The sequence below is a fragment of the Pyxicephalus adspersus genome, chromosome 9 (assembly GCF_032062135.1).
Source record: "Pyxicephalus adspersus chromosome 9, UCB_Pads_2.0, whole genome shotgun sequence".
NCBI classification, from domain to species: Eukaryota; Metazoa; Chordata; class Amphibia; order Anura; family Pyxicephalidae; genus Pyxicephalus; species Pyxicephalus adspersus.
The window spans coordinates 18,986,096-19,000,966 of record NC_092866.1 but is presented as its reverse complement, the minus strand read 5'-3'; the positions used below and the strand labels follow the sequence as shown (position 1 = coordinate 19,000,966).

Sequence of the window (14,871 nt, the reverse complement as noted above, 5' to 3'; positions counted from 1 at the left end):
CTCAAAGGTACTTTGAGCTGTGAAAATAGTATATATTTAAGGAGGGGTTCTCTCAAGTTAAAAAGATTTAGAAACACTGGCTTACACCACAATTTAAACATAAGTATATATTTTTAATATTTTATTAGAAACAATTTATTTTATCCAAATCAAGGCAATTACCAATTTATCCTACTATCCTTTTAGTGAGAGGGCAGTTAAGCAGACCATACCTGACCCCATATTTTTGTTTCCTGCCAATGTTACCTGCTATGATCTGGTTCTAGGAAGATTCCACCAGTGGTTTATAAAGCTGTAGCTGGAACACTTCTAGATGATACAGGGTTCAATATTGAAGTCAATAACAAGGCAAAAACCTTTATTTTAGTTTTGGATAGTTTGAAGAATGGTTACAACCAAGTCAAGTTTTATTCTTTGTGTCCCCATTTTTAAGATTCAGCCCTCTATTTGTACACAGTTGACTGTTTCACATAAAACATGAGGGGGGAATGCAAAATTCAAGAGTTGTCCCAAGAACAAGCGAGGAAACGCTTATCTAAGAGTAAATTCCCCTAACTTTGGAAGACTTCATTTAGGGTACAGGAAATAAATAAAAAAAAAAAACTTAGTTCTGTCCCAAACTTAGAAATAAAGTGACCCCCTTAGCAGCAGAAAAACATTTATTCTTTTTTTGGTTAAAAAATAAGTGGTAAATGTGGAGCTGTTCAGTAGACCACAGTCAACAAGCATGTACATAAGTCAGAACCTGCATGATACAGCGAGGGGGTCAAACTCCTCTGTAATGATAAACCACATACCACCAGTGACTGTGGCCATTATCCTTTAACAGAAACTGGTGTGAAAAATATAAACCTTTTAATACAGCAGCTTTCATATTTAAAAATATTAGTGCCCTAACAGTCATGCTGGTCCAAAACAGAACTTAACATATATGAAAACAATTGTGAGCAGACAGCTAATCTCATTTTTGCAATAAAATGACCTTACCTGCCTGTTTACAATCTTTCCTCTGTGAACACCAAGCTGCACATGCGCAGATCCAGCATCTGATATCGCTGGATTCTAAGAATAAACATCTGTGTGCATACCAGGGAATCAAGATGGCTGAAGATATAGAACCTAAAAGAGCACCAGGTGAACATGGCATCCATAACAGAGCAAAGACAGGTGCGTATAAATACATTGTGACCAGGCAGGTCAGTTTATTGCAGAGGGGACATTGTCTTATCTGTGTTAAAAGACCTACCTGATTGCAACTTACCATTAAGTCTAAATGGTCTTTAATACTTTGAGTTTGCTGCCAAAGGTTGGTCAGATAGCCAAGGCAAGGTGGTCTATAGGGACACAGCCTGTACATAAACACACATTTTCAAATAAATAGTTTTTGTTTTCCTGTATAGCTTCTATTCAAGTCAGGAGTCAAATATTTAACAAACTTATAAATACGTCTTTATATAAAGCACCAACTATTATCAATTAAAAAGTAGCTAGTTTGCCAAATGAAAATAAGCTTTAGGAATTATAGAGAAGGGGTCACTCCTAGGAGTTCTGCGGCTTTTATTCTTGGGGTCCATGGCTTGTGGAAGACCCTCCATTATCCTAGCAGTTCTCTCCCTCCTCTCATACATCTGAGCCCCCTCATGGATAGTACTGGCTGTGAAGTGACGCTCATTCATGTAAGCAATTGTTTCATCCCGCTTGCGGCTCACATAACCTTTTAGCACAGTGTTGTAGGGATTGTCTTTTGCATCCGGCTGGAGTGTCTTGTATTTAAATTCCTTTCTGGTGATAACAGGTAACAGAAACCGGTCTGTGTGACTCCTAACAACGTCATCTTCTCTGTCTGAACATCCCAAGGTAAGAGCCAGAAGATGATCAGGAACTGCAACCATGTCCGAACCAGACACCTTGTCTACGTATTCTGGGTGTTTCTGACGTACTTCAACCACATCCCTAAGGGACTGCTCCCGTCTTTCTTCCAAGTCCTCCACTATGCGGTGAGGGTAGTTCTGACCCAACACAACACCTGTACAGAAAGCATAAAATGAGGACGATTATATTGCTATTTTCAAACCAAGAAATAATATAGAATAAGCACTCACACAAGTGTGCAAAACAAACATAGATAAGCTGGCCATTTCTTTGGGAAGTGCTGGCTGTGTGGTGCCATGTTGATCCGGTGGTTTTTAATATTATGGTGGAACTAATGTTAAAAATGAAAAATGTGGACATGCAGGTCCTTTATTGCCTTGGGAACAAGCTATGTCCTTTCTGCAATGAAAAAACATACCTGCCTGATTGTAATTTTTTATTTTTCAGTCACTTGTCCTTGTTCTGGTGAGGGTCCCTCCATCTTCCTTTGTTCCTCTTCCAGGTTTAGAACATGGCTATCTTGTTTGGCCAGGCCGGGATGATGTAGTGTGCAGTGCATGCATTTGATTATTGATCTGTGTTAGTCCTAAGCACATTGTGGTTGACTAAATCACTACTTCTGCTGGAGTCTCCAGCATCAACTACTCTTATGAAAAATTCTAAGGTTAGTTTTGAACTTTCCATCTGTTAGTTTGAGTTCATGTTTCCATAAACTTGTTCTCAGCTTTATTTTTAAAATATTGTCCTCCTGAACCCTATTATTATCTTAATTGTATTTACACTTCACCTATGTACCCTTATCCGGTCCTATTTTCTTCCAGAACTGGGAGCAGCATTCTAGTTTAAGTCTAATTAAAGCTCTGTAAAATGGGATCACATGAAAAAAATAAAAATCCCTGATTGTTCTTTGTTCTGATTTCCTATATATGTATCAATAAGATTACAGATTGTATTAAAGAAGAACAGGAGCTCTGGTGATATGTCTATTTCTCCTAACAGCTATGGTATATTCTACCAATTGTTACAGCGCTTTACTTACAATGGTGACTACAAGTTTGGTGGTACACACTAAAATTCCAATTTTTTTCCCATTCTAGTCTACAGTGTGTCCATATATTAGCCCGATTTCTGTAATTTGTGGGCCAATAATGTAGCCATGAAAGCAGAAATGTGCACAGTAAATTTAGGTCTGTCTGGCAGCAGAGGAGCAAATGTAAAACAGGTACGGATTCCCTTTGGTGATATCATCTGTTGCAAACGTGTTACTTCTGCTAGTAAGTGTGAAGATCAGATTTGAAGTAAATGTTAACTTGCATATTACTTGGCACTTTTAATATACCCTTCCTACCAGTAGGGGGAGCCTCAACATAAGATATTCATAGGAGTCTGTGCTTTTTGTGCTGCCACTTTTTATTTTAAGATTTAGGATTTTTATTTAGCTCAATGCATTCCTACACACAGAGTAGTGTGGTACTGGAAGATACCGGTACTCAGGAGGAAAGGAAATAAGCATCCATAAAAACAGCCATTTGTGGGTTATAAAAAGTGCTATACGTGATAAATAAACTCCTATACCCACCTGCTCGTCTGAGTTGAGATGGAGGACATTTCCATGGCGTGTGAAGGTATTGGTCAGGCAACCCAGCCAGCTCTGGACACCACTTCCTTACATAGGACCCATACGGGTCACAGGTCATGGCGGCATCTATAGGATGCATGACAAAATTCCAATGGTCTAGTCCTGACATTCCCCCATTCTGCCACATCATGGCATTGATGGCAACATCTGCATCCACAAGAGTGTCCTGGTAACAGAATCACAAATATTAATACAAGTTACATTCATCAAAGGCACCAATGATCAAATGAGAATGTTACCTGCACTATTTACCTGAAACCATCTGTAGCCATGGATCCAATGTATGTGGAGATAAGCCACAAGGAACGAGGCCACTACATGTCTGGAATAATTGCACATCCAGCCGGTAAGCCAGAGCTCTCTCATGGCAGCATCTACCAGAGGGTACCCAGTCATCCCTTTCTGCCAGGCTTTAAGATGGCTCTTGTCACCGTTCCAGCGTTGATTCTGAAATATAAAACAATTCTTATATCACCAATAATATGGCAATATATCTAAATCTGTAAACTATTAAAAGGATACAACAGATCAAATATCATATCCCAAGAAAGGTAACGTTCAAGATCCTTCAAGCAAAAAATGCTTAATCTTTGGTGCGGATTAGCAGTAAAGTGGAACTGACCGCTTCAGGGAAACTTTTGTCATCCACTATGCACATGTGCTTTCATAACATCGTTCTGCCACAATCCCACTGTTTTATATAGATATCAGAAGTGTGCCATGAATATATCTTCACTACCCACAGCACGTTAACAGAAAAATAGTTAGGAGAAAGGAATATATTTTGGTAGAAGCCTTAAAAAGTGTCTGTATAAAAAAAAAAAAAATATTAATAATACTTTCAAGCCAGTTAAGCTTTGCACCTTATTGTATTTTTGCAGTACAGGCTCATTAAAAAAACTGTGTAACCTCAAGAGTTTTCCTAAACAATTCACCCAATGCATCTCCAATCAAGAAGACTCTCGTACTAGATAGATATTGGTAGATTGGCATGGTGGCCTAAAGGTTCTGGTATGGGCAGGGTTAGTATAAAGCTTTAATCTCAGGGCCAAGAGGTCTGTGTAAAAAACTACCTGTGCTGTGCTTCAGGTGCTGTAAACACATACAATATCAGTGTTCTCCCCAGCCCCTCCTAATTTATGAATATGACCCTCTAATGAGAAACGGATGGCTGGGGCGGTGGGGGGGAGCACTCGTCTTAACGTGCAAGTATTCAGTCATCTCTCAGTATGCCCTGTTTCTGCTTCCAATGCATGTTTTCACCAAGCTACTTCTATTGGTGGCATCTTCCTTCTCCAGCCCTGTGACCAGTGATGGTGACACTCTGGCACATAGATTTGCATCTTCCCATACCTACTTGACTCAACCCTCTGTTGTCTGTTTTTTGTTTTGCCTTCAGTTTTGCTTCTAAGGCTACATACACACATCAGATGATTCTCATCCAATAATTGCCTCAGGGCTGATTTCAGACGAGAATCTGGCGTGTGTACAGTGCTCGTCATTTGTCGTTTATGGATTTGTCCTGGCGGATCCACAAACAATCGTAATGAAAGTGAAGGGGAGACAGGGTGCGGCTCCGTCTCCGTCTCCATAGAGCAGAACGGCCCTGTACATGGTTCATGCATTTTTCAGTCTTTTGTTGTTGGAAAGGATTGTGAAAGATCAAGACTTGAATGGTTGTAAGCAGCCTTAAACCCTGCTGTACAAGCATCCATTTTTTGACCAAAAGGAAGTGTTATTACTGTAAATATATTTATTTTTTACACAGAGGACCTGTAGAACACTGGCATGCACATACTGCCAACATCTGTGCTCAAGCATTCACATACCCTGTATGCAGGGCTGACAGGTTCCACGTGCATATCTGGAAAGAGGACAAGCAACCAGTAAGCCAGGTCCCGCCAGGCCAGTTTGCTTAGGAACTTCGGCACGCTCTTTTTTGTAAAGTATGCTTCGTGCAGCACTGTCCTTGGGCTTATTTGACCGAAATGAAGATACGGAGAAATGTGGCTGGTGTATGGTTTATCTGCTCTCCCAGACTCCTTATCATAGTGTTTTATGCCTGGAAACAAAAAACAGTTCAAATTATTTTAGTGCGATGAAGCAATGGGTCATCTGTAGACAAATATTGTTGTCAGTATTTTGGGTAAAGTATATTCCCATGCAAATATGATTGGTAACCTATGATTATGATTTTGACCTATGTTCTTTTTACCTACAGGGCAAAATTAAAATATACAAAACCTCATAAACAGAAAAAATCATACAGACGCATTTAACTTCCTTTAAACTCCCCCTAAGTAAATTTTCTGACCTGTTCAATGGCTCCATGCCTAAAAATACCAAGATTTCTAACTGATATATCATAAAAGTATCAGGAAAATATATTTACCATCATCAAGGAAATTTGCTAAACAAGTATAAGCTCCATCTTCACTGAAGTCCCAGGACTTCCTGATAGTTGCTGCCCAGTCTACCTGTAAAAACACAAATAAAACAGTTTGTTTTATATACTTGTTTATGGTTTTATGGCATTGGGCAGTGGTAACACATTTTCTGTATAATTATACTTCCTTAGAGTAACTCTATGACATATCAAGGAAAGGGTGGCTGATGTCTGATTACCTAGTATGGAATGCAGCTGGAACTGTTTCAAAGCACAAATCTGGGCACCTTTCTTTTTAAAATTCCACACACCTTAATGTTTTTTTTTATCTTAACCTCCCTAGCAGTAATCGCGAGTGTGACTCTGGGTGGATTTTAGGTGCAAAAAGTGGTAATCCCGAGTCACACTGGGGGTCGCTTTAACCTGAAAACCCACTTTCCTTGCTCTGTCGCTGTCCCCAGGCAAGCTGCTGGTTACCGCAGGTCCTGGGGACATGTCTGTCTTCTTCCAGCTCCAACTGCGAACTGCAGAGATGTGAGATCTAAGGGGTTTCCTGGTGACGTCTGTGCCGGCGGAGAGAGCAGATCATTTTGTATTGGATTCAATACAAAATAGCTGTATTGAATCCAATACAAAGCAATCTTCATATATTTTATTTTTTTTATTTATTTGATGAGTTTAACAATAAATTTAGTAACTATTGGACATATTTCATGAGATTTGCCTACAATGAATTATAGCCTACAATGTGAAATAAATTTCCATGCAAAAAAATTGTAGCGCTGTTTGCACAGAAATTTGGACAGAATTAGAACTCTAGGGGGGTTAATAAGGCCTTAATATGGACAGAACCCACCCACTCTCCCATCGCAGGCTCAGACCTGCTTGATATTTTTCCTGGGGGGACAGTAGTTCTGGGGGAAGTTTCTTCCCCTTTGAGTGACACACGGCTCCCCGCGCATGCGTGGTCCAGATTCAGTGGATGTAGTGGTCCGTGAGGTCGTAAAGGTTGGCGACCACCGTTTTAGAAAGTTCTCTTAGTAACAATGCTGCTGTCAAAGTATTAAAAACTAAAGCCTTATTTTATTTAAATACAATAAATAACTGATTACCTAAACTACATTTAGTTTACAACTACACAATAAATAACTGATTACCTAAACTAACTCACTACTAGAGTTTTTATTATGTTTGCCTGTAGCTCAGCTTTTACAATCTTGGTATCTGCTAAAATATATATAAAAATAACTCACCACAGTGCCATCTTTCCTTCGAGGCATCTTTGCTAGGTCCAGTCTGTCCAGCTCCAGCGATTCTGGCCAGGATGAAGGGAGAGGAAGGCTGGTGGGAGCCTCCAGGGGTTCTCCTATTGGAGAAGTGGAGTTTCTTTTACAACAGCTCATAAAATGGCTCACAGAGCCAATACCTAGAAAATAAGGAAAATAACAAAGTTCTGTTATTATGAGAGTGGATAAAAAAAAGTGTACTTGCTTAAAAGATGCCTGGGGTAAAAGAAGAGCAGAGTCTTCCAATCAGCAAAACGTGCATTATCTGCTGCTTGGAAAATTCTGGCTCCAAATAGGCAGGGGGCAAACCAGCCCCCTACAGAGATACCGCTGCTTCAACTTTTCAGGGCAGGATGCAATTAAAAAAAAAGACTTGGAATACTTTTCTTGATGCAGTATTTAGTTCAGACGTTCCCAAACTGCCTGCAGCAGGTAGAGTTTTTTGACTCATCACTCCTGTCAACACCTGAGGGGGTGATATGTGCTGCTTTAATTTCCTCTTCAGATAAAGCTCTGCTCACTGTACCAGTACGCTTGCTGCCTCTTCCCTCCCTTAAACGTACACCATGCAAGGTCACACAATCATAATGACACACTACGCCTATTGCCTAGATTGTATTAAAGTATTATTATAAATATTAATAAAGAGGATTTATATTGCGCCAACATATTACACTGCGCTGTACATTAAATAGGGGTTGCAAATGACATACAGTGACACAGGAGGAGAGGACTCTGCCCCGAAGAGCTTACAATTAGAGTAGAAAAAGTTTAGCAGGTTTACTGTGGCTGGGGTCTCAGCTGGGAAGATTCACCCCCTGATGACCAATAATACCTGGAAGTTTTATTAAGGGGGAACAAGGTATACAACATGTCAGTAACTTGTACCACAAAATTCTCTTCTGTATGAATTCTTCCTATTTCAGGAATGCAATCATATGAATGTGTGGGCTCATGTAAGGTGGGGGCAAGAATAGGGATTAGTCACGGTTCTTTGAACAATAAAATACCGTAGGATTTGTGTATATCAGCAGGCATTGTAATTTTCACTTTTCTAAAGATTTTTTTTTTTACCATTATATACTATGAGTAGACTTGTACATACAAATTACCATGGGGATGAATGAGCTACATTTACCCCATTGCTTAAAATATAAAACTATACAACACATTGAAATCATTACAGGAATCATAAGGAGCCGGAAGTAATTTACTATAATTGTACATTTATATCTAAAGCCATACATGTTATACCGTGATTGGACAATCCTTGGAGACTTGTATTGTAAGGGCCTATGAGATAGGAAATTGAACTGTTTTGGAATTCTTTTACACTACACACTTGTTGGTAAATGTAAAGAAGATTGTAATAAATATTGACAGTTTATGAAAAGATCAAATTCCTCAAAGGTTTTTCTTTTCAGAGTGATAAACAGATATTTTCAATACAAGTTGCCATGCTAAAGATCTTAAAACAAAAATTGACCTTTTTTATTTGTCCATGCAGCCAGGAAATGCTGGACAGTGCTGGAGGGTGGAGGGAGATGGTAGGGACGCTTCCTTGAGCTGCTGCTAATAAAACAATGTGCGGCCCATCAATAAAGGGCAATGAGCAGGGACAGTCATTGTTCTTTGCTGATAGGGCAATCAACAATGCCAATATCATATACCTTGTACAGACATCAGATTTCTGCCGCTGTGATCTTTTTCAGGCTTATGAATAAGCTCTGTAGCTGTTCTGTTTTATTGAAGGGCAGGGGGGCAGCGAATGGCACCCCAATATGGTCTCCTCTAAATGAGAATACAGTGTTCACTCCTATTTGGTCATTCATCAATTTGCCAGCAAGGATTGATGAATGATATGGGGGGGGCTGTACACATGCTAGATTTTCACCTGAGACAAACACAACCGTTCATCTCAGGCGATATTAATCTATCCTTTGTATGTAGCTTTAGCAGCTACAGAAGTAGCAAGGATTATAAATATATAGTTTGACCATAGTTTTATCTAATATGTATCTGTACCCAGGTAATGAACAATGTTTACATATTCCTAACCAACACTTCATTCACCTTTGTATCTGCAGACATTGTGGAGAAATTCATCTTCATGTCATAATAATGCTACAAGTTTAGAGTGACCGGTGTTTGTTTACATCAGAAAGTTGGTATGTTGGCCAGATTCTCCTCTTAAGTGCCTTTGTTGTGAAATTTTTCTACAGTGCCAGCAACTACTGAGGTAAATGAGTGCAGTCAATGGTTGATCCCATTATATTTTTTTCATATAGTAATTTCCTTTATGATAAACTATCTTTATGTGTGGGAACGCTTACCTCGCAGTCCAACACCCTCAGTACTGACTGAATAGGGTTCATATAGGCAGTACGAGTGGTATTTTGTAAATGTTACTCCTTGTCTCTTCAATGTCTGTGAAATGAGATCATCTCTGTCCTTTAACCAAGGCTCATACACCGCATTCACTAGGACGGTTCCTGCCCCGGTCTCTTTTACAAGGTGTACAAGTTCATCAGCACAAGAATCATTCACTCGGAACACCAAGCGGCTGCCATAGTTCTGTGCCAGAGACAGATTGAGTTGGGACAAAGCATGGTGAAGCCAGTATTTTGTAGCACCACCCGTGGCCAGAGTGAAGTTCTGACCGGTCTCCTCATTTAAACTCCACAGGAAGATGGGAATGACCGGGGCCCCCAGCTCCAAGGCTCCAATTAAAGCTGGATTATCATGGAGTCGGAGATCTCTCCTAAACCAAACCAGCACCGGCTTTACCGATATCATATTTCTTGGCACCGAGCTTTTCTTTCTTCGGCTCCGTTTGCTTCTTTTTACCTTTGACTCTATATTATACACATCACTCCCATCACAGCTTAGAACACAGTCCTCGGGTTCTGGTTGGCCAGTATACAAGCTGTCCATGTGGTCCGTAGTCTGAAGTTTGGCCAAATCTCTTGAAAGCTCTGCAGTGGCCAAGTCTTTATGGACTTTCCCACATTTAGCATTAGATGCTGGTTTTTGCTCACCATTGCTATGCAGGTTGGTTGATTTTTTAGCAACATCTGCAAATGAGATCCTAGAATTGGAGGCAGAATTCGGTATTGTGCAGCCAGGGCCATCAGCGGATTGGGCTTCCTGAAGAGACAATGCTATTGCAATCTCCAGCTCCTCCTCATAGGTCGGCGAGTCAGAAGATCTCTATGAGAAAAAAAGTAAAATTGTATTAAAATCTCCTGAAACAAATCCTATGCATTGTATGCCATGTCATGAAGTCACTGGATACATTACACAAATCAGTATGTGCTGGGTGTACTAATCCTGATCTTCTGTAATAGTGCTTTGCTTACAGAATCACAAAATAGTCAATGCATCTAATTGTACCAATTAACACACAACCATACACAAACAATGGCTGGTTTATGGAGCAAGGGATCAGAAAAGTCTTGGAGCCGTGCGTGTGATGAGGTTATGAGTGAAGAAGTCATTAGTAGGTCATTGGAGGAGCGGAGAGAGCGGCAGGGGGAGTATTTTTCTATCAGGTCAAAAATGTAAGTGGGACAAGAACTGTGGAGGGATTTGAAGGCAAAGCACAGGAGCTTGATTTTGATTCTAAGGTGAAATGGAAGCCAATCAAGAGAACTACAAAGAGATGCAGCAGAAGAAAAAGAGCGGTGGGAAGGATGGATGAGTCTGGCTGCAGCATTCATAATAGATTGTAGAGGAGAGAGTCGGGTTAGTGGAATACCAGAGAGGAGGGGGTTACAGTAGTCCAGACGAGAGATGATAAGCATGTGTAAAAGGAGTTTGGTGGTCGCTCTTATCATCTGATCAATGGAAAGGGGAGACAATGAGAGAGTTGCACCCTGCTGTTCTCTCCTTCATATTATTTTTTAACAGGATTTTTATAGCGCCAACATATTACGCAGCGCTGTACAATTAAATAGGGGTTGCAAATGACAGACTAATACAGACAGTGACACAGGAGGAGGAGAGGACTCTGCCCTGAAGAGCTTAGGGGTGGAGAGAAGTAAGACACATTAGGAGGGGGATATGGAATGGTGGGAAGTAGTGACAGTTTTTAGAGACAGGAGAAGACGGATAGGCAAGTTTGTAGGAGTGAACAGCAATCCATCCCGATTGGTCACTCCTCAATCCCCCGTGGCAGCTGTACACACGTCAGATTTTCAGACAGGAACGACCATCTCGGGGGAGAATCATCCGACGTGTACAAAGCTTAAAACAAAATGCGTCAGGCAGAGAGGGGAGACTGCTGGGAGGATTTTATATTAACTGCTGCTTCAGGGAGGGAAAAGCAAAGCATAAAAGTGCCATCTTAATATTCAGAATGGGTGGCCATAGTGCACCTGTGCCCAGACTATGTACAATGATATATTAACACAATCATATGGCAGCTGTAATTACAGCAAACCCTTAGTACAGCGGGGAGGGATAATAAGCAATAATTTACCTCGCTTCTTCTAGCTGCATGATAGCATTCCCTTCACCACTTCCAGGATATTTCCTTATTCCGCCACCCCTAAACCAGCATTAACCCCTCATGCTGGGGAGAGTCACCCCTTTAACTTCCTGTTGTGGTATCTGGAACAGGAAGTAAGGGCAACATTTCCCCACTGGTACACTTTACATTTTTTTGTTTATATTACGATATGTGTCATATTATAAAAGTGTCCAGCATTGTCTGTGACATCAGAGAACGTCTCCAATGACTGGAAATAATAAACAATGAGAATATTTGCAGATTATAGGTGGCTGAGGCTCAGGGTCATTACCTGGAGGAAGTATGAGCGTGGGATTTAGTTCACAACCAAATGGCCTTCATTATCCCTGCCTAGAAGGTAAAAGATGGCCAGATAATAGAAATTAGATAGCTTGTGTGCTATTATCAGGCTTTGTATTACAATACTGTGCAATGTTATAAAGTAATTATCTGCACCGTGGTGACACAGCAGTGAAATACCAATATCACTTTTATGTAAAAAAAAATTCCAGTTCTTCCATTTTTCAAGCAAATACAGCAGGGGAATCCAGAGAATAGGTGAACACGTCTCCAGTGTTCTTAATTATACAACATCCAGTAGCTGAAAGCAAATGTTTGCCGCTCTAAATTATGTAATAAACACGGCCTGTTCCGTGTCTTTAATCAGTTTGTCGCAGGAGTGATTTCCGCCAAGGAACCTATTTTCACCAGTTACAGTAATCAGCATGGGACCAGTTCTCAATTCAGTTATGTGTTCCTGCCTCAAAGCTACAAACGACTTTGTATGGAACAAAAAAGAAAATACACTCATCTGTTTGGTGGTTTTTTAAATGGGGAATGGAGAAACTAAGGACTACATATCACTAAACTGAAAAATATTAAAATATAGCTGGATAATAATAGTACAAACATCAAACCAAGAATAAACTTTATTCCTCCACTACAATACCATTACATTGAATTGGAAATAATATATAATGATCATAATAGATAATGAGTTCTATGTACATATTTCTTTAGATGTATCAAACTGGGGTATTTGATCGTTACATGGCCCACTATTTGCATATCTTTAAGATGTAAGAATACCCAAGGTTTATATAATATATATAATAATGCTTCTGTACATAATTTTACTGTTTAGTAATTTAACATTGTACAAAGGCCAAAAAAAGCTTTGTAACTGGTATTCTGTTCTTTAGAGTGAATCAATTACTGATAATCATGGACGTCTGCCTCTCAATAGAACTTATGCAGATCCTTTTTCCTTATCCTGTCCAAAGCAGGACTCAATTACCGATAATCATGGATGTCTGCCTCTCAATAGAGCTTATGCAGGTCCTCTTTGGTTATCCTGTCCAAAGCAGGACTCAGTTTTGAGTTTGACATACCTGTAAATCCATGTTCTCTTTTTGTAGATAATGACGATTTCCTTTCTCATGGTAGTCCATAGTAGGCTGCTTATTTATTTACTGTAGGTAATACTGTGCTGGTACTGTCAAATTTGATTTTTTAATTTCTATAGAGATACACAATATGGCTACAAATTAACTGACACCCAACCATTATTGACCACGTGGCCACAAGTGAGTGCACTTTCCTCTAAATGATGGAGTGAAGGTGTATCTAGTTAAGGTTGTTGTTAAACATTCATACAATTTGAAGAACAATTTGTTAGTCTTTTTTTACTTTTGTAGGATAGGGGAACCCTTGAAATAACTTTTTGCCCTAAGGAACCCTCCCTATAATTCGTAAATACACAGTTCACAGTTTATTAGTGTGATGGTCAAGGGAATAATCCTTAAATTGCTGGCCAATTGGAAGAATGTCACTATTATAGATATCCAAAAACATCACTGGTGTCACTTAAACTGACCTAAGAGGCTCAAACTGCTCAAGAAACCCCGAGCAACCTCTGAAGGAACCATGGTTGAGAAACCATGAGTTAGACTCAGGGACTAAATGTTCTTCCAACTTTGTGGCAAGTTTAGGAAAAAATATTTCTGTTTGTGTTGGGGAACTCAAGTGGCCTCAACAAACCTCTGATATCCACACTACTGAACACCTCCAGGATGAACTGGAACGCTATGGGTCTGATTTATTAAAGCACTCTAAAACTGGAGAGGATCCACTTTCATCGGTGAAGCTCGGTGATCAAACAAATCTGGAGTAGATTTCCTAAAAGTAATTTGATATTTGTTAGCAAATGTTTTCAGTCCTGAACCAGATCCATTTCAGGTTTTCTGGATCATCCAGCTTCACTGTTGAAAGTGTATCCTCTCCAGTCTTAGAGAGCTTTAATAAATCATGCTCTATGAGCCAAGTCTTCTAGTCCAACATCAGGACCTCACTAAATTTCACATTGCTAAATAAGCACTAAATCCCACACCATACTTTTTAAGTTTTTTTTTATAACCCATTCCAAGATAATTGAAGGCTGTCATAGTGACTAAGATGTAGCAACATTATATTAATGTCTATGGTGTTTCCAATCGGATGTCCAACATTGAGATAATAGATGTACCTACACTTCTGACCATATAATATATTAGACCTCAGTAAAGGTATGAATTGTATGTGTTGTGGATTAAAGGAACGCAACAGCAATTTATCTAAACTTTACCAGGTGCTCTACAAATATTTACCGAATATTTACCAAATATTTACAGCTCCATCTGCTAACTTGTATCTCCATAGTCACAGATTATTTCTGGAGTGTATGCATACATAAACTAAATTACCTGTTAGTTCCCAACGTAGCCTTCTCTATATGTCTTCTCTGATACCTCCTTCTACATGCCAACAATCAATGGACCTTTTAGCTAGATCAGGGCTTCTCAGCCAGGGTTCCATGGACCCCTAGGGTTCCACCATAGGTTGCTAGGAGTTCCCTGAGCAATGAGCAAAATTTGATTTTCAGGTCAGTTTAGGGGAAACCAATGATCTTTTTGGCTATCTGTTAGGATGACATGCTTGCCAATGACCAGCAATGTAAGAGGACTTGTTCCCACTGACCACTCCACGAATGTACTGAGAGCTGTGGATATTGCTATTATTGACAGATGTTCGCTAAGATCTGAAAGGAATGTGATGGGTCCCCCATACTAAAAAGGTCAAAAAACACTGAGATAGACTAAACAATGATTGTGTATTTTAAATTGTGAAAAGTTAATGCAGG

At 39.7% G+C, this 14,871-nt stretch overlaps 1 protein-coding gene across 1 annotated transcript; it reads right to left on the bottom strand.

The window, feature by feature from the left end:
• Window positions 1-331: 331 nt before the first annotated feature.
• Window positions 332-11,997, bottom strand: LOC140338576 (deoxyribodipyrimidine photo-lyase-like). Its single transcript, XM_072422835.1, has 8 exons — window positions 11,986-11,997; window positions 9,517-10,393; window positions 7,151-7,323; window positions 5,904-5,988; window positions 5,341-5,573; window positions 3,764-3,958; window positions 3,452-3,677; window positions 332-2,026 (listed from the first exon to the last, which is right to left on the bottom strand). The coding sequence occupies exons 2-8, from the start codon at window positions 10,115-10,117 to the stop codon at window positions 1,488-1,490; spliced, it is 2,052 nt and encodes a 683-aa protein (XP_072278936.1). The 5' UTR covers window positions 10,118-10,393; window positions 11,986-11,997; the 3' UTR covers window positions 332-1,487.
• Window positions 11,998-14,871: the final 2,874 nt, after the last annotated feature.